Consider the following 19,811-nt stretch of genomic DNA (forward strand, 5'->3'; position numbering starts at 1 on the left):
TTATGTACCCACAAGGCAAGGACTGCCTAGAGCCACAACAAGCTGGAAGAAGCAAAGAAGGATTCTCCTCTTGAGCTGCTGGAAGGATTATGGCCTTGCTAACTCCTTGATTTTGGACTTCTGGGCTCCCTAACTGTGAGAATAAGTTTCTGTTGGTTTAAGCCACCAAGTCTGTGTTACTTTGTTATGGCAACCCCAGGAAACTAATACAGATTTTGGTACTGAGAGTGGGGTGCTGCTGTAATACCTAAAAATGTGGAAATGGCTGTGGAATTGGGTAATAGGTAGAGACTAGAGGAATTTTGAGAAGGATGATAGAAAAAAATTCTAGATCTGTCGATAGAAATGTGGACATTAATTGTGATTCTGGTGAGGGTTTGGAAGGAATTGAGGACTGTAGAGGAAACGTCTGTCCTCTTAGGGATACAGGTATCATCATGAATATAACTTTGGTAGAAATATGAACATTAAAAGTGCTTCTGGTGAGGGCTCAGATGAAAATGAGGAACATGTTATTGGAAACTGGAGGAAAGGCAATCCTTGCTGTATAGTGGCAAAAAACTTTGCTGAATTGTGTTCTACTGTTGTGAGGAAAGCAGAACTTGCAGTCAATGAATTTGGATATTTAGCTGAGGAGATTTCCAAGCAAAATGTTGAAGGTTTGCCCTGTTTTTGTTTGTTGTGTTTTTGGCTGCTTATAGTAAATTGTCAGAGAAAATAAGTTGAGGCAGGAACTTTACACGAAAATGGAACCAGCACTTGATGATTTAGGAGGTTCTTGGCCTATCTAGATTTCAAAGGATGCTAAAATTAGGAAATTTGCTGTTAGAAAAGCGTGCTGTGGAGATAAGGCCAAGGCTGTGACTAGACAACCTTTTGCTGAAGAGATTAGGCATGTGATTCATGGATCCACTCAACCATCTCAGCAGAAGTAAGGAATAGAGATGGGATTATTTAGGAAAGGTCTGTGGAGGAATTTCTTGTCTAATGGTGTGAATCCCTGTGACAACCATGGGAGACCCACAAGGTTTTTGAGAACATCATAGCAGCAGAAATACTGCCAGTTTGGACTGAAGGGGACAGAGACAGAACAAAGCAAAAGAGGGTTGTTGGACTTCTTTCTTTATTACTTTGGCTAGGATTTCCGGTACAGTATTGAATAGGAGTGGTGAGAGTGGGTATCCTTGTCTTGTTCCTGTTTTCAAAGGAAAAGCTCTGTCTTTCTCTGTTGAGTATAATGTTGGCTGTTGGTTTTTGCTAAATGTTCTTCATCATGTTGAAGAACTTCCTTTTTATTCGTATCTTGTTAAGAGTTTTTATCAAGAAAAGGTGCTGGATTTTATCAGATGCCTTTTCTGTATCAATTGAGATGATCATATGATTCTTTTCCTTTGTTCTGTTAATGTGGTATTATTACATTGACTGATTTTCTAATGTTGACCCAACCTTGCTTTCTTATAATATATCTCACTTGATCATAATGTATAATTCTTTTCATATGTTGTTAGATTCTGTTTGCTGGTATTTTGATGAGAATTTTGTCATCTGTATTTTTAAGGGATATTGGTCTGTAGTTTTCTCGTGGTGTCTTTGTCTGGCTTTGGTATCAGGTTAATAATGTTGGCTTCATTGAAAGAGCTCGGGAGTATTCCTTCTTCCTCTACTATGGAAAAGTTTGAACAGGATTGGTGTCAGTTGTTGTCCAAATGTTCAGTAAAATTCCCCAGTGAAGCTGTCTTGTCCTGGACTTTTCTTTGTTGGGAGGCTTTTTATTACTGATTTGATCTTTTTGCTTGCTGTGGGTCATTAGATTCATATTTGTGCCCATTCCAAAGAAAAGTGATGAAACAGAATGTGGAAATTACGGAACAATATTATTAACATCACACAGAAGTAAAATTTTGCTGAAGATAATTTAAAAATGGCTGCAGCAGTACAACGACAGGGAACTGCCAGAAATTCAAGCTGGATTCAGAAGAGGATGTTGGATGAGGGATATCATTACTAACGTCAGATGGATCTTGGCTGAAAACAGAGAATACCAGAAAGATGTTTACCTGTGTTTTATTGTCTATGCAAAGGCATTCGACTGTGTGGTTCTTAACAGATTATAGATAACATTGCAAAGAATGAGAATTCCAGAAACTTAATTGTGCTCATGAGGAACCTGTACATAGACTAAGAGGTAGTCGTTTGAACAGAACAAGGGGATACTGCATGATTTAAAGTTAATAAGAAAGATGTGCATCAAGGTTGTATCCTTTCACCATACCCAGTCAGTCTGTATGCTGAGCAAATAATCCAAGCAGCTGGTCTATATAAAGAAGAACGAGGCATCAGTATTGGAGGAAGATGCATTAATAGCCTACGATATGAACATGACACAGCCCTGCTTGCTGAAAGTGAAGAGGACTTGATGCACTTACTGATGGAAATCAAGAACAATAGCTTTCATTACAGATTACACCTCAACATAAAGAAAACAAAAATTCTCACAACTGAACCAATAAGCAACATCATGATAAATGGAAAAAAGATTGAAGTTGTCAAGGATTTCATTTTACTTGGATCCACAATCAATACCCATGGAAGCAGCAGTTAAGAAATAAAACAACGTATTGCATTGAGCAAATCTGTTGCAAAAGACCCCTTTAAAGTGTTGAAAAGCAAAGATTTCACTTGGAAGACTAAGGTGCGCTTGACCCAAGCTGTGATATTTTTAATCACCTCATATGGATGCCAAAGGTGGACAATGAATAAGGAAGACTGAAGAAGAATTGATGCTTTTGTATTATGGTGATGGCAAAGAATATTGAATATACCATGGACTGCCAGAAGAATGAACAAATCTTTCTTGGAAGAAGTACAGCAAGAATGCTCCTCAGAAGGGAGTATGGCAAGACTTTGTCTCGCATACTTTGGCATGTTATCAGGAGGGACCAGTCCTTGGAGAAGGACGCCATGCTTGGTGTAGTGGAGGATCATTGAAAAAGAGGAAGACCCTCAACGAGATGGACTGACACAGTGGATGCAAGAGTGGGCTCAGCAGTGTTGTGAGGATGGTGCAGGACCGGGCAATGTTTCATTCTGTTGTATGTACATAGGGTCACTATGAGTTGGAACCAACTCCATGGCACCTAACTACAACAACATTTCTCTTTTTATTACTGAGTTGTATTTACGTGTCCTTTATCAGAGATAAGCTTTGCAAAAATTTTGTCCCATTCTGTGGATTGTCTTCACTTTTTAGATGGTGTCCTTTGAAGCGTAGAAGTTTTAAATTTTCGTGAAGTCCAAAAGTTACTTGTGCTTTTCGTGCCACATTGAAAAATCCATTGTTTGTCACAAATTATATAAATTTTAACTCTTGCCTTTAGGTCTTTAAGTTTCAGTTAATTTTTGTATGTTATGTGAAATAGGGGTGCAACTTCATTCTTTTGCATTTGGTTTCCAGCTGCCTGTGAATAGCTTTTATCTTGTACAGGAAACACTGGCATTGATCTAGGTAAGAGTGTAACTATATTAGGAGGATGGGTTGGCAGGAAGGATGCTGAGTGCATGGTCGGGGCAAGTAGAGAGCTAAATCTTCCTCTTCCATAGAGGCAACTCAATAAAGAGAGCCTAAAATAGAAAAAACCAAGTAATAGCAATTGTACTGTAGGACTAAAATTTTTCAGGTGCTGCCTTTACATCTCTGAGCCTCACGGGGCTCCAGAATGGCCTATTGTGACTTTTCCTGCTCTTGCCATATATGTCCCCTATACCTCCCTGTAAAAATGATGCGGCAGCATCTGACCTCATCTAATTCACAAACAGGTAGGGGAGAGAATCAAGATCAACATCAGCCCAAAGCTGATGCCTATGAGTTGGAGGTCAGACGTACCTCCTCTCTCCAACCGTTTTACCAAGTCTGACAGCAGCCATTTCTCCCAGAGCACTCTCTACTTCTGTGCTGAGTTCAATAATTCATTGTAATGGCAACACAGAACTCACAGATCATTCTCACAGTTATGGGGTTTATTAGGGGAGTAACAGGTCACAGTTCAGAACGGGAATGACTCAGAATACAGTTCTTCGATCAGATGAGCTTGTCAACTGTGCCTGTAGGCAGGCCTCTGTCTTGGCTCTTATACCCTGGATCCCTTGGCCTGGCCTGTGCTTTGATTGTGCAAGTGTTACAAATCTCTTTAGCTCTGCAAATGAGTACTCAGAGGTACACCACTCTGCTAGTAAGCCTCCTGCCAGAAGGCACTCTGCTTTCTTACCCAGTGGGTTGTCACACCTACTGGAGCCACCTTACCCTGCAGACTGGGAAGCCAACTGTGTAGTCTTACACCAGTCTTCTGGTTCTGCTGCTGCTGTTTCTCTGCTGCTGTATTCTGCCGTGCTTGCTGCCTCTTCTCACCATCTCACACTGTCTCCAGTGTTAACAGCTTTCTGTGTCTCCTGGGTCTAGGAGGTTCTTAGCACAGGGATCCTGGGTCCAAGGGATGCACTCTGCTCCTGGCTGTTTTTCTGATGGTAGTTCCCCTTCCTAGATTCTGGAATGGCTCATTTTAAGCCTAGCAGGACAGCAAAACTGACCAGTCCCCTCAGTAGGCTTCCATATACCTTATTTGCATAATCCCACCCTTGTAAGCATACCGTGCAATTTATTTGCATTGTTACCAAACTGTCCAATCCTATGGGTGGGCCACAAGCACCTTATTTGCATAGTTCCACCTAATCATTTTGTGGGAGTCACAAGGCCATGAATGGGTAGAAGGACCATATTACGTAATTCACTACACCATATTCCTCACCTAGCTGGTTCCCTTATCAGACAGACCAGCTGCACCCCACCCAGTCTTCAGCCTAACAGATTTCACATCCCTTCCAGCCCACAGAAGTATTCAGACAAGGCAATCACATCCTCCTGTGGGAGTCAGGGTCGCCCCACTTGTTACTATAAAGCCTGCCTCCCACGCCCCTACTGATACTCTCTGCTCCTCAGTCGACCCATGTGTGGTCCTGCATGGTGTGCAATTTCTTCCTTTCCCACCCTGTGAGCGTATGTGATGAATGAACTGCTGTCAGTCCCATGTATCCAGTGTCAGTTGTCATGTGTTTGACCATCCCCATAACTCTAGGGCGGGAATCTCTGCCTCACCAACAGGATGAATAGGAGGTGATCAGAACAGCAATGTGATTATGTTATTGAGAAACATGGAGGTGAATACCGAAACAATTACCTAAAAGAGATGAAAGTGATTGCTTCTGGGTAGATTGAAATAGACAGGGTAAGAGGACGGGTGTGGGAGGCAGAAATTGCTGTTTTTTGCAGCGTTTTGGAGAATTATATCTGTAATGATTGTGCCTAATCTGATAAAAAAAAAATTAAAAGATAAGCAATAATAGGAAGATTCTAAGTAAGGAGAGTAATGAGGGGAGATTAGCCCTATTAGACGTTAAAATTTATCGTAAAGTCCCCATTGTTGTTGAGTTGATTCTGACTCATAGTGACCGTATAGGAGGGAGTAGTACTGCCCCATAGGATTTCCAAGGCTGTAATCTTTACAGAAGCAACTGCCACATCTTTCTTCCAGGGAGCAGCTGATGGGTTCGAACTGCAGACCTTTCGGTTAGCAGCTGAACATTTACCCACTGTGCCATCAAAGTTTCTGCAAAATTTATTGTATAGCTACAGTAAGTAAAGTGTGTGGTGGTGGTGGTTGTGTGCCGTGAAGTCAGTTCCAACTCAGCCACCCTGTAGTATAGTAGAACTGCCCCATAGGGTTTCCAAGGCTGTGATCTTCAGGGGAACAGATCACGAGGTCCTTTCTCCCACAGAACTGCTGGTGGGTTCGACCTACCAACCTTTTGGTTACCGGATCAATGGAACAAATTACGAAATCCAGAAATCGATTTAAATGCTTATAAGAATTTAACATGTGATAAATGGTCATATTACAAATCAGTCGAAAAGACAGATTATTCATTGAAGGATGTTGGAATAAGTGGGTAGCTATTCAGGAAGAAAGTTGGATCCATACTTCACGCCAACTTTGGGCACTACTTTAAATGGTATTGATTTCACGCCAACTTTGAACCAGGAGGGTTGAAGACTTACATGTAAAAAATAAAATCGTAAAAGCACTGGAAGACAAAATCTATGAGAAAAATCAGGGAAAGAGTAAAAGGAAGGTGGCAGGAAGTGTGAGTACTCATTTCCTTATCTTTATAGCAGGGAGTGATAGAACAGTCAAAAATAGAAGCTTACAGTCTAAAAAATCCTGCCCAAAACGTCATAGAATTTTCACAGTCCCTTCTAACCTTAGGTGTATTTTAGTTAATAATATATTGAGGTAAGGAAACATTTATTTACCTTCTGTTCCCAGTAACTCTGGAAATTAAAAGGTTTGTATGACAGTGTGTGGAAGGTATTTATGGTGATTTCAACTAGTTTTATTCACTTTCTCAGCTGTTAAACACAAGTTTAATGTTTTTGTTAACTGCATACTATGATACCTTTTTAATACAAATTTTCTTTGAGCTGTATACGCACCAACAAATGATGTTTCCCCAATATTGAAAGTGCTTATTTTTGGAAGGTGGAATTTTTTTAAACTTCTTTTCTGATTTTCTGCACTGCATTATTTGTATAATAAGCATGTATCATTTTTATAAAAACGATAAAGACATTGAAAATATGAAATGTACAATCCTATTAAAGAATGAAGAATCAGTATTTAAATTCTTCTGCTGATGGAAACCCTGATGGCATAGTGGTTAAGTGCTGCGGCTGCTGACCAAAGGGTCGGCAGTTTGAATCTGCCAGGCGCTCCTTGGAAACTCTGTGGGGCAGTTCTACTCTGTCCTACAGGGTCGCTATGAGTCGGAATCGACCTGACGGCACTGGGTTTGGTTTTTTGGTTGGCCAAGGGCTAGAGTTCACATACATTTCTCTTGCTGTCCACAAACATTAGTTCAGGGCCTTTTCTCTCTAGTGCTTAGGAGGTTCGACACTGTGAATATGTAGTCCTCCTGAGCCCATTGTGCTTTATTTTGGTGCCTTTGTAGATGGGGCAAGGTTGAAAAGGCTTAGAGGAGCAGCACTCAGGGCACTGTCAGGCCATGGGGGATAAAAACATGAAGGACATGATCCTTGCTTACAAGTGGCATAGGAAATGTTCTTAATATTTTTGGATGGCTGAAACTTTTTTTTTTCTTCTACATTTCCTAGAGTTAATTTGAATATGAGCATTGTAGGCGGGTTGTAAACTCGTTGAAGGCAGGGTCAAAATATTCATTCACCTTTTCAGCCCATATAGGGCTAGTAGTGCATTACCTTTGATTGTAGATGTTTAAAAATTGAGTTTAGTTAATATGAGAATTTTTTTTGACAGCAGAGCAAAACAAAGGTCAACTCACTTGTGTGGCTGCCCAGATGCCCCCATCAGATACATTTCGGATCATGAAGCTTTCAATTTCCAAAAGCTGTTATAGAGAATATTGTCTTTACGTAATTAAAGAGCATATCAAGGAGTGGTTTTAATATGCGTTAACCTGGGCTTATTTTCTCTGTTCTCATCTTCCAGGTATATCATACTTTGTTCTGGCCTCTTGAGTGGACGGTAGCTGGCAGAGACAACAATACTTGTTATGCAAAGATAATTTGCAACAGACTTGACAGCGTACGTAATATGATGGGAAGCTGAAATACTGTAATTTTTTAAATGTAACCTTTACTCCTAGTATTTGAATTTTTATACTTTCTTAAAGATAGCTTTCGGGGTGAGGCAGAAATTATTCAAATTGTTACCCAGTTAATATATTTACAAAGGTTGAACAAGTAACAGATTGTAATTGAGGTTTAAAATAATACTCTATCAAAATACATAATTGAAATTATTCTTTTTGTTGTTGTTGTTTGGTGCTGTCAAGTTGGTTCCGACTCATAGCGACCCCATGTACAACAGAATGAAACACCACCCAGTCCTGTGCTATCCTCACAATCGTTGTTATACTTGAGCCCATTGTTGTAGCCACTGTGTCAATCCATCTTGTCCGGAATCTTCCTCTTTCACTGACCCTCTACTTTATCAAGCATGATATCCTTCTCCAGGGACTGGTCCCTCCTGATAACATGTCCAAAGTATGTGAGATGAAGTCTTGCCAGCATCCTTTCTCAGGAGCATTCTGGCTGCTGGCTGTACTTCTTCCAAGACAGATTTGTTCGTTCTTTCAGCTGTCCATGGTATATTCAGTATTCTTCACCAGCACCGTAATTCAAAGGCATCAATTCTTATTCAGCCTTTCTTATTCATCGTCCAGCTTTCTCATGCATATTAACCCAGTGCCGTCGATTCTGACTCATAGCAACCCTTTGGGACAGAGTAGAATTGCCCTATAGACTTTCCAAGGAGCGCCTGGCAGATACGAACTGCTGACCCTTTGGTTAGCAGCACTTAACCACCACACCACCAGGGTTTCCCTCATGCACATTAGACAATGGAAAACTCCATGACTTGGGCCAGGTGTACCTTAATCCTTAAAGTGACATCTTCGCTTTTTAACATTTTACAGAGGTCTTGTGCAGCAGATTTGACCTCTGCAGTGCATTGTTTGATTTGCATGTCAATAAAATACAGGTAAACATCTTTCTGGTATTCTCTTCTTTCAGTCAAAATCCATCTGACATCAGCAATGATATCCCTTGCGCCACATCCTCTTCTGAATCAAGCTTGAATTTCTAACACTTCACTGTCAATGTTCTGGCGCAACTATTTTTTAATTACCTTCAGGAAAATTTTACTTGTATGTGATGTTAATTATTTAATAATTTCTGCATTCTGTTGTCACCTTTCTTTGGAATAGGCACAGGTATAGATCTCTTCTAGTTGGTTAGCAAATAGCTGTTTTCCAAATTTCTTGGCATAGACAAGTGAGTACCTCCATGCTACATCTGTTTGTTGAAACATCTCAATTGACATTCCTTCAGTTTCTGGAGCCTTATTTTTTGTTATTCCCTTCATTGCAGCTTGGACTTCTTCCTTCAATACCATCAGTTCTTGATCATATGCTACCTCCTGAAATGGTTGAACGTCAACCAGTTCTTTTTGTAGAGTGACTCTGTATATTCCTTCCATCTTCTTTTGATGCTTCCTGCGTCATTCAATATTTTGCACATGTTGTTAGGTGCCATTCAGTCGGTTCCAACTCACAGCAACCCTACATGCAACAGAATGAAACACTGCGTGGTCCCATGCCATGCTCACAGTTATTGCTACGCTTGAGCCCATTGTTTTTCCCATAGAATCCTTCACTGTTGCAACTCAAGGCTTGAATTTTCTCTTTAGTTCCTTCTGCTTGAGAAATGATGAGCGTATTCTTCCTTTTGGTTTTCTAACTCCACATCTTTTGCACATTTCATTTTAATACTTTGTCTTTTTGAGCTGCCCTTCGAAATCTGTTCCGCTCTTTTCCTTTATCATTTTTCCATTTGTTTTTTCTACATCCAAGGGCAAGTTTCATAGTCTTTTCTGACATCCATTTCGGTCTATCTTTCCTGTCTTTTTAGTGACCTTTTGCTTTCTTCGTGTATGATGTCCTTCCACAACTTGTCTGGTCCTCAGTCATTAATGTTCAGTGTATCAGATCTGTCCTTGAGATGGTGTCTGAATTCAGGTGGGACATACTCAAGGTCATATTTTGGCTCTCGCAGATTTGTTTTAATTTTCTTCAGCTTCAACTTAAACTCGCATGTGAGCAATTGATGGTCTGTTCCACAGTCAGCCCCTGGCCTTGTTTTGAATGATGGTATTGAGTTTTTCCATCTTCTCTTTCCGCAGACGTAAGTTGATTTGATTTCTTTATTTTCCGTCTGGTGAGGTCCACGTGTGTATAGTCTCCAGTTATGTTGTTGAAATAAAGGTATTTGCAATGAACAAGTCGTTAGTCTTGCACAATTCTATCATGCTATCTCTGGCGTCATTTCTATCACCAAGGCCGTATTTTCCAACCTCCAATCCTTTGTTTCTAGCTTTCACATTCCAGTCACCAGTAATTATTAATGCATCTTGATTGCACGTTTGATCAATTTCAGACTGCCGAAGTTGGTAGAAACCTTCAGTTTTCTCATCTTTGGCATAGTGATTCTACCATTTTACATTCCACCAGCATTGTATGAGAGTTCCAGTTTCCCCACAACTTTGCCAGCATTTCTTGTTTTCTGTTTTTTTGATCAGTGACATTTTAGCAGGGGTGAGATGGTATCCTATTGTAGTTTTGATTTGCATCTCTCTAATGGCTAATGATCGCAGGCATCTCTTCATGTGTTTGTTGGCCACTCGAATGTCCTCTTTGGTGAAGTGTCTGTCCATGTACTTTGCCCATTTTTTAATTGGACTGTTTGTCTTTTTGTTGTTGAGGTGTTTTAAGTTTCCTATAAATTTTAGAGATAGCCCCTTGTAGGAGATGTCTTTGTCAAAATTTTTTTCACAGCCTGTAGGATCTTTTTGCTCTTTTGGAGAAGTCTTTGGTTGAGCATAAGTATTTAATTTTTAGAAGGTCCCAGTTGTCTAGCCTATCTTCTTCTGTTTGTGCTTTTTTAGTTATGTTATAGTGTAGTTATGCCATAAATCAGGGCCCCTAGGCTTACCCCTGTTTTTTCTTTTGAATTGGTATAGTTTTAGCTTTCACATTTAGGTTTTTGTTGTTGTTGTTTTTAATAATTTTTGTTGTACTTTAAGTGAAAGTTTTCAAATCAAGTCAGTCTCTCACGTATAAACTTATATACACCTTACACCTTACTACATACTCCCAATTACTTTCCACCTAATGAGACAGCCTGCTCCCTCCTTCCAGCCTCTCTTTTTGTGACCATTTTGCCAGCTTCTAACCCTGTCTACCCTCCCATCTCCCCTCCAGACAGGAGATGCCAACATAGTGTCAAGTGTCCACCTGATGCAAGTAGCTCACCCCTCATCAGCATCTCTCTCCAACCCATTTTCCAGTCCAATCCATGTCTGACAAGTTGGCTTCAGGAATGGTTCCTGTCCTGGGCCTACAGAAGGTTTGGGGACCATGACCGCTGGGGTCCTTCTAATCTCAGTCAGACCATTAAGTCTGGTGTTTTTATGAGAATTTGGGGTCTGCATCCTACTGTTCTCCTGCTCCCTCAGGGGTTCTCTGTTGTGTTCCCTGTCAGGGCAGTCATCGGTTGTGGCTGGGCACCATGTAGTTCTTCTGTTCTCAGGATGATGTAGTCTCTAGTTCATGTAGCCCTTTCTGTCTTTTGGGCTCATAATTACCTTGTGTCCTTGTTGTTGCATTTAGGTTTTTGATCCATCTTCAGTTACTTTTTGTGTATGGTGTGAGGTATGGATCCTGTTTCATTTTTCTGCAAATGGATATCCAGTTTTGTCAGCATCATTTGTAAAAGAGACTACCTCTTCCTCATTTAATGGATTCTGACCCTTTGTCGAAGATCAGCTGACCATAGGTGGATGGATTTACTTCTGAGTTCTCGATTCTATTCCATTGGTATCTGTGTCTGTTGTTCTACCAGTACCAAGTTGTTTTGACTTCTACGACGGTATAGTAGATTCTGAGATCAGGAAGTGTGAGGCTACCTACTTTGTTCTTCTTCAGTAATGCTTTGCTTATCCAGGGCCTCTTTCCTTTCTATATAAAGTTGGTGGTTAGTTTTTCCATCTCATTATGGAATGTTGTTGGAATTTGGATCGGGATTGTATTATATCCATAGATCGCTATAAGTGGTATTGACGTTTTTACAATGTTAAGTCTTCTAATCCATAAGCATGGTATGTTTTTCCACTTATATAGATCTCCTTTGGTTTCTTACAGTAGTGTTTTGTAGTTTTCTTTGTATAAGCCTTTTATGTCCCTGGTTAAATTTATTTCTAAGTATTTTTTCTTTTGGGGCTATTGTAAAAAGTATTGTTTTTCCTGATTTCCTTTTTGGAGTTCTCTTTGTTAGTGTAGAAAAATTCGACTGATTTTTGTATGTTGATCTTGTACCCTGCCACTTTGCTAAATTCCTCTATTAGTTTCAGTAGCTTTCTTGTAGAATATCTGGTATTTTCTAGGTATAGGATCACATTATCTGTAAATAGGTATAGTTTTACTTCTTTCTAACCAATTTGGATGCCTTTTATTTCCCTTTCTTGCCTTATTGCTCTAGCTAGGACTTCTAGTACACTATTGAATAAAAGTGGTAATAAAGGCCATCCTTGTCCGGTTCCTGTTCTCAAGGGGAATACTTTCAGTCTCTCTCTGTTGAGAATAATGTTGGTTGTTGGTTTGGTATGTATGCTCATATTTATGTTGAGGAATTTCCCTTCTATTCCCTATTTTGCTGAGAGTTTTTTATCAGTAGTAGGTGTTGGATTTTATCAAATGACTTTTTTGCATTTATTGATATGATCATGGTTTTTTTCATCTGTTTTATTTATGTTTTGGATTACATTGTTTGATTTTCTGATGTTGAACCATTCTTGCATTCCTGGTATGAATCCGTCTTGGTTATGATTTTTTTTTTTTTTTTTAATATATATATATACTGTTGGATTCTATTGGCTGGGATTTTGTTGAGAGTTTTTACATCTATGTTCATGAGGCTTATTGATCTATAATTTTATTTTTTAGTGGTGTCTTTGCCTGGCTTTGGTATCAGGGTTATGTTGTCTTCGTAGAATGAATTTGGGAGTATTCTTTCCTCTTCTGTGTTTTGGAATAGTTTGAGTAGAATTGGTATCTGCTCTTATTTGAAAGTTTGGGAGAATTCTGCAGTGAAGCTATCTATGGGCCAAGGCTTTTTTTTTTTTTGGGAATTTTTTTTCGTGACCTCCTCAGTTTCTTCTTTTGTTACACATCTGTTCAAATTTTCTACCACAGTTTGTGTTAGTTTATGTAGGTAGTGTGTTTCTGCAAATTTGTCCATCTCTTCTAGGTTTTCAAATTTGTTGGATTACAGTTTTTCATAGTATTCTGTTAGGATCCTTTTTATTTCAGTTGGTTCTGTTGTAGCATTACCCATCTCATTTCTTATTTGGGTTATTTGCATCTTCTTTTCCTTTGTCATTTTGGCCAGTGGTTTGTTGATTTTACTTACCCTTTCAAAGAAAACTTCTAGCCTTGTTGATTCTTTCTTTTGTTTTTCTGTTTCATTATTTCTACTCTAATCTTTTTTATTTCCTTTCTTCTGGTGACTGGGCTTCTTTTGCTGCTCTTTTTCTATCTGTTGGAGTTGTAGGGTTAAGGTATTGAGTTTGGCTCACTCTTTTTTGATATGTGCATTTGTTACTATAAATTGACCTCTGAGCACTTCTTTTGCTGTATCCCAAAGGTTTGGTATGTGGTGTTTTCATTCTTTGATTCTAGGAATTTTTTATTTCATTTTTTATTTCTTCTATTTCCCAGTGGTTTTTAAGCAGGGTTTTGTTCAGTTCCCTTGTATTTGATTCTTTTTCCTTGTCCTTCCTGTTATTGATTTCTAATTTTATAACATTGTGATCAGAGAAGATGCTCTCTAATATTTCAGTGTTTTTTAGTTTATTGAGGCTTTCTTTGTGGCCTAACATATCATCTGTTCAGGAGAATGAACCATGTGCACTGGAAAAGAATGTATACTGTGCTTTTGTTGGATGGAGCATTCTGTGTATGTCTATGAGTTAAAGCTGGTTGATTGTATTGTTTAGATCTTCTGTATCTTTTGTGAGTTTCTTTTTGGTTGTTCTGTCCTTCATCAAAAGTAGTGTGCTAAAGTCTATTATTATTGTGGAGTTGTCTATTTTTGTTTTCAATTCTATTAGAATTTTTTAAATGTATTTTGGAGGTTTTTCATTGGGTGCATAGGTGTTTATTATGGTTACATCATCTTGGTGGATTGACCCTTTAATCATTATATAATGCCCTTTCTTGTCTATTATGCTGGTTTTTGCCTTAAAGTCTATTTTATCAGAGATTATTTTTGCCACTCCTGCTCTTCTTTGGTTATCATTTGCTTGATATATTTTTTTCCATTATTTGATTTTTAGCTTGTTTTTATCTTTATATCTAAAGTGTTTCTCTTATAGTCAGCATATTAATGAGTCATGTTTTTTTTAATCCATTTTGCCACTCACAGTCTCTTGACTGATACATTTAACCCATTTGTATTCACAGTGTAATTATTGATAGGTACGGATTTACTGCTGTCATTTTTTGTGCTTTTTTTTTTATGGTGTTGGTAGTTTCTTTGTTCCATATACTTTTCTGTGCTGTGTTCTTTTTGTTTATGGATTTCCTTTGTTTGCCGTTGATTTTGTGTTTACTGAGTCTTTATATTTTCTTCTTTTTTATTTTGGTGGGTAAGTTTATTAATTTTCTTTGTGGTTACCCTGAAATTTACTTTTATGTTCCTTAGTTTAAAGTTCCTGTTATATCTTGATATTGTCCTGACTTCCTCTCTATATGGAAGTTTTCTAAGTACACTATTCATTCCCCCTTTTTGTTTTGAAGTCATCGTTGTTTACAGATTGATGTCTCTGATTCCGTTTTCAGTCTTGTAGTTTTATTTATTTATTTTACTGTACTTTAGATAAAGGTTTACAGAACAAACTAGCTTCTCATTAAACAATTAGTACACCTATTTTTTTGTGACATTGGTTAACAACCCCATGACATGTCAACACTCTCCGTTCTTGACCTTGGGTTCCCTATTATTTTTACCAGCTTTCCTGTCACCTTCTGTGTCACCTTCTGCCTTTCAAATCTTGCCCCTGAGCTGGTGTGCCCCTTTAGTATCGTTTTATGGGCCTGTCCAATCTTTGGCTGAAGGGCAAACCTTGGGAGTGACTTCATTACTGAGCTGAAAAGGTGCCCAGGAGCCATACTCTCGGGGTTTCTTCAGTTTCTGTGAAGCCAGTAAGTCTGGTCTTTTTTCTGAGTTAGAATTTTGTTCTATATTTTTCTGTAGCTCTGTCCAGGACACCCTATTATGATCCCTGTAAGAACAGTCAGTGGTGGTAACTGGGCACATCTTGTCGTGCTAGACTCAGTCTGTTAGAGGCTGTGGTAGTTGTGGTCCATTAGCTTTATTTTATTTTTGAGAGTTCTTTATTTGGGTTGATATCTGGGTAGTATTGTCACGTGTCTTAATCTCAGGTTGTTGTCAGATATTGTTGATTCTCTGTCTGAAGAAGTCCTAATTTCTTGTAAGAATGGTCTGGTTTTTACAAAGTCCCTTAATTTTTATCTTAAAATATCCTAGTTTTGCTGTTGTAGTTGAGTGACAGTTTTGCTAGATATATAATTCTTGGCTGGCAGTTTTTTTCATTCAGGATTTTATATATGACATCTCATTGTCTTCTTGCCTGCATGGTTTCTGTTGAGAAATCATAGTTTAGCTTTATTGGTTCCTCATTGTAGGTAACATTTCGTTTTTCCTGAGCTGCTCTCACAATTCTTTCTTTGTCTTTGGTTTTGGAAAGTTTGATTATGATATGTCTCGGTGATTTTCTTTTGCAGTCTGTCACTATATGGGGTTCATTCAGGTTCTTGAATAGAGATCTTCTTTCATAATATTAGGAAAGTTTCCTGCCAGCAAATCATTTTTTCTGTACTTTTTTTTTTTTCTTTCTTCCTGTTCTGGAATTCTGATCACACATAAATTATTCCTCTTGATAACATCCCATATTACTCTTAGGCTTTCTTCATTTTTCTTCATTCTTTTTTCTGAGTGTTCCTCTAACAGATTAGTATCAAGGGATTTGTCCTCTATTTTGCTGATTCTGTCTTTCATTGATTCATTTCTGTTCCTTTGTCCTTCGATTGAGCTATTTCTGAAATTTTAGTGTTAATCTTCTGGATTTCTAGTTGCTGTTTTTGTGTGGTTTCTGGTTGTCTATTTATTTTGTCATTGTGTACTTGTATTGTTTTCCTGAAGTCTTCTAGAATTTTGTCTGTGTTTCCCTTGGTTTTGTGTGTGTTTTCTTGCTCTCTTTGAGGATCCTATATATAAGTCATTTGAATTACTTATCCAGTAGTTCAATTACCATTTATTTCTCAGGAAGGTTTTCTGGTCCTTTATTTTGGTTACTTGCTTGAGCCTCTTGTCCTGTTTCTTTATATGATTTAATATTGTTCGTTGTCTTCAAGGCGTTAAGGTGTTGTGATATGTTTCTTAATTGTATGTTTGTTTGCTTTGTTCTGATTTTTGGTTTGATATATCCAGGTTGGCAGGGCTTACATGCTACACTGGTCTCTGGCAGCACTGGTGTGCTCACCACCTGTCTCCAGATGAGCAGGGCAGTGGTTGGTAGCATGAGAGCTGGTTTGCGTTCATTCGTTGTGCAAAGTGGCCAAGTGTGGATTGGGTGTGCATTGACTGCTGTCTGTCATCAGGCCAGTGGCACAGGAGCAAGTGATGGCACTTGCCGAGTGGGTAGGACAGTGGGTGTGGTGGGTATGGGGACTATGGCAGGCAGCGAGGGCAGGGTTGCTGTCACTCACCAGGTCAGGGGGAGGTTGGAAGGTGGAAGAGGATGGGTGGCAGGTAGGCAAGTGCACAGGAATGCGATCGTCAACATTTGCTGGGTGACAGGCAGCTGAGGGGCCTGGGTGTGCAATTGCCGCCGCTCACTGAGTGGGAGGGGCTTGGATGGTGGGCAGGCGAGCATGTGGGCATGCAATCACTGCCACTTGTTGGGTTGGGGAGAGGAGGGGATGGGCCTGTGCAGATGTAGGTGCGGTCACTACTGCTCTCCAATTTAGGGTGAAGAAGGTGGAAGTGAGTAGCCAGTGTACGGATGCATGGTCACTGCCACTCACCTGGTTGAGTGGTGAGTAGAGGGCAGGGTAGTGACTGTAGAAGTGTGTTCACCTCCTCTCACTGGGTTGGGGAGAGGTGGAAGTTGGTGACGAGTGGGCTAGAGCACGGATGCGGAGTCTCTGGGTCGAGAGGAGGGAGGTAGGTGATGGGCAGTTGAGTGTGTGTTCACGTGGTTGCTGCTGTTACCTGGTCGGGGGGGTGTGGGTGGTGGGCAGACTAGTTTGCAAGTGCGTGGGTGCTGCTGCTTACTGTGTCGGGGGTGGGGAGGTGGGTGATGGGCAGGCTAGCATCCATGCACAGTTACCACCACTCACCATGTCGGAGCGGGAGTCAGTAGTGATTGGGCAAGTGCACGGAAGCACGGTTGCCGCCACACATCAGGCTTGGGGTGGATCACAGGTAGGCAGTTGCTCAGGCATATGATCACTGCTGCTCCGTGGGTTGGGGAGGAATGGAGTATGGCGGATGCACGGGTTCCGCTGTTCACCGGGTTGAAGAGGGGATGCTTGGCAGTTGAGTGAGTGCGCGGTCGCATGCTTACCACAGGTGATCTGATGGGCAGGAAGGCATGGACAAATGGGGCTTTGTGGGGCAAGGAGGGCTTGGATTGTGGTTCCTGGTCAGGCAGGATGGCTAGGGTAGGGGATTTTCTGTCGCTTAAGATCAGGAGGGGAGGGGTAGGGGGATTATATGCAGATATGGGTATCTGGGCTCTTCCTGTTTGCTGTATCTTGTGGTTGAAACCTGCCCCCCACCACAAGTGTTGGGAAAGGGAGGTCTTCCCAGAGACCAGTCGGGAAGGTGACCTCCCCCTGAGGCCCTGTGAGTCTGTTGCTTTGTGAGTGCCACCCACCCAAATGGTTAGGGACCACCGCTCATGAGTGTGTCTAACCCTTCATCCTGGCTCTCTCCCTGTTCTGCGGATGGCTGGCTCCCTGGACTTCTCGTACTCCTTTCTAGTTTCCTCCCTTTAGATCAGGATCATGTTCCTGTCACCTTCATTCCCTCTGGGTGTGTCTACAGTTTCTCTGTCTTTTACTGGGAATGCTGTGAAGTTGTCTTCCTGTACTCATTACCGGGATCACTCCTGGCTTTGTCTCAAGATGGCCACACTGAGCCAGGAGAGCTGGCAGAGTACCTCTGCTCCGTGTCACTCCTTGTTTGCTGCGTTTGTTCGGTTTCTTCTTCCAGTCGGTGTTCAATTCAATTCTTTGTCCGTCCTTTTGAAGTTCAGGGTTCTAGGATTGTCATCCGCATCTGTTTCTCTTGGTTTCAGGTCTTTGCTATAGAGGGATGGCATGATGTGTCTGACTAAGCCACCATCTTGGCTCCTCTTCCAAAATCAGATTAATTTTTATTTAACAAAGACCTACTATTCTCTTGTTGGTTTTAAGTACAATACCTCTTTGAATCAATGAGTTTGAAAATTGGAATGATTGCAGTAGCTTAACGAAACTTTTTTTAGTAGCTAAAAAGAAAGAAAAGTGATATTCAAGTAGAGAGTTAAAATTTTCTCACTAGACAGCAGCTGTCCTTTTTCAGTATTCCTACTGGACTGTTTTTTGAAATCTTTGTGTTTTATAGTGATACTCAGATGTTAATGGGCAGACAAGTAGATGTGTGGCTTGCTTAAAAATACAGGTTCCTGGACATCATTGCCTCTTAGATTCCAATTCAGTAGCTTTCAGTGGGGCCCTGTAAACTGCATTTTCATCCACAGCCCACCAGGGTGGCCTGTGACTACCCTTGAGAAACACTGCCTTTGGGGCTGTCCTTTGAGTGCCACCAGCTAATGTGCAGGAGGTGGGCTGCTTTGAGCCACTGTTCTTTCTCCAGAATGTGAGTAGATAAAAATTTCTGCTGGACTTTATCCTCTGCTGCCCTTTTTTGTTCTTTGTCTCTATCTATCGCATGTTTTCACTATTGAGAATCAAAAGAAGGAATATAATCTGATGAAAAAACGGTTGACAAGTGGACAGCCTAAATGAAACCTTACCTTGGAAAGTGATAGCAAATGGAGCTTCCTGTCTCTGTGGGTCTGCTCCTCCTGTGGAAGACAAAGCTGTGCTGGTGCACCTCTGCATTCCCCATTTGCAGTCGTGGGTACAAGCCCAGCAGAGACCACTCCTGTTAGAAACAAGGCTGCCAGCTTCCCTGGCCAGTAATCACATTCCCAGTAAAACCTGCTGTTTTAGAATTATTCCAGTGTTGGACTTCAATTAAGATTTGTTACGTTGTTTAGCGCTACTTCAGCATAATTTAGACATTTACATCATACTAATGAGCTCCTTCGTGCAGTCAGTAAATTGCTTGTTCTAGTAAATTTGAGTGCAAATTAACTCTGGATGTGCATTTACTGGCTCATTTAACAGATTCTTACAGTGGCTCATGGTAGTGTTCTCTGCGTAGTTCAGCACTAGAGTTCTTTTTCTGTAGTAGATGCTGTAAATTTTAACTGTGAACACAGAGTACTTAGATTCTTATTCAGACCGTAGACCTATGAGGATTCTCTTTGTTTTGTTTCTGTATTAAAGGATCGGGTGATAGGATTACATATTCTTGGACCAAATGCTGGTGAAGTTACCCAAGGATTTGCAGCTGCAATGAAATGTGGTCTCACGAAACAGCTGCTCGATGGCACCATTGGAATTCACCCTACGTGTGGGGAGGTATGGAAAGAGGAATTTTTTGTTGTTATTGGCTTCAATTGGTGTAGTTTAAAAAACTATCGTAAAGCACTTTGCCAGTAATTGTATTAGTAATTGCTTTGTTTGGATTTATATATATATATATATTTTTTTAATGCAATGCAATATTCAGAATGTTTTTCTTTAAACAATACTGATGTCTAAATACATGTTTATTTTGTTTTCTCCTTTTGAACAGGTATTCACAACTTTGGAAATCACAAAGTCATCGGGACTAGATATCACTCAGAAAGGCTGCTGAGCTTAGATCCTGCTGCTTTTTAGTTTTCCTTGTCGTGTTCATGTTTCCT

At 40.2% G+C, this 19,811-nt stretch overlaps 1 protein-coding gene across 2 annotated transcripts in view; it reads left to right on the forward strand.

The window, feature by feature from the left end:
* The window catches only part of TXNRD3 (thioredoxin reductase 3), an 80,861-nt gene extending 61,259 nt beyond the window's left edge, over window positions 1-19,602 (forward strand). For both annotated transcript variants that reach the window (XM_049862541.1, XM_049862540.1), the window contains 2 exons: window positions 7,578-7,673; window positions 19,348-19,602. In XM_049862541.1, coding sequence (XP_049718498.1) covers window positions 7,578-7,673; window positions 19,348-19,563 — 312 coding nt within the window. In that variant the 3' untranslated portion in view covers window positions 19,564-19,602. The remainder of the gene's footprint in view (window positions 1-7,577; window positions 7,674-19,347) is intronic.
* The last annotated feature ends 209 nt before the right edge of the window (window positions 19,603-19,811 follow it).

Source organism: Elephas maximus, chromosome 20, assembly GCF_024166365.1.
Source record: "Elephas maximus indicus isolate mEleMax1 chromosome 20, mEleMax1 primary haplotype, whole genome shotgun sequence".
Classification (NCBI taxonomy): domain Eukaryota; kingdom Metazoa; phylum Chordata; class Mammalia; order Proboscidea; family Elephantidae; genus Elephas; species Elephas maximus.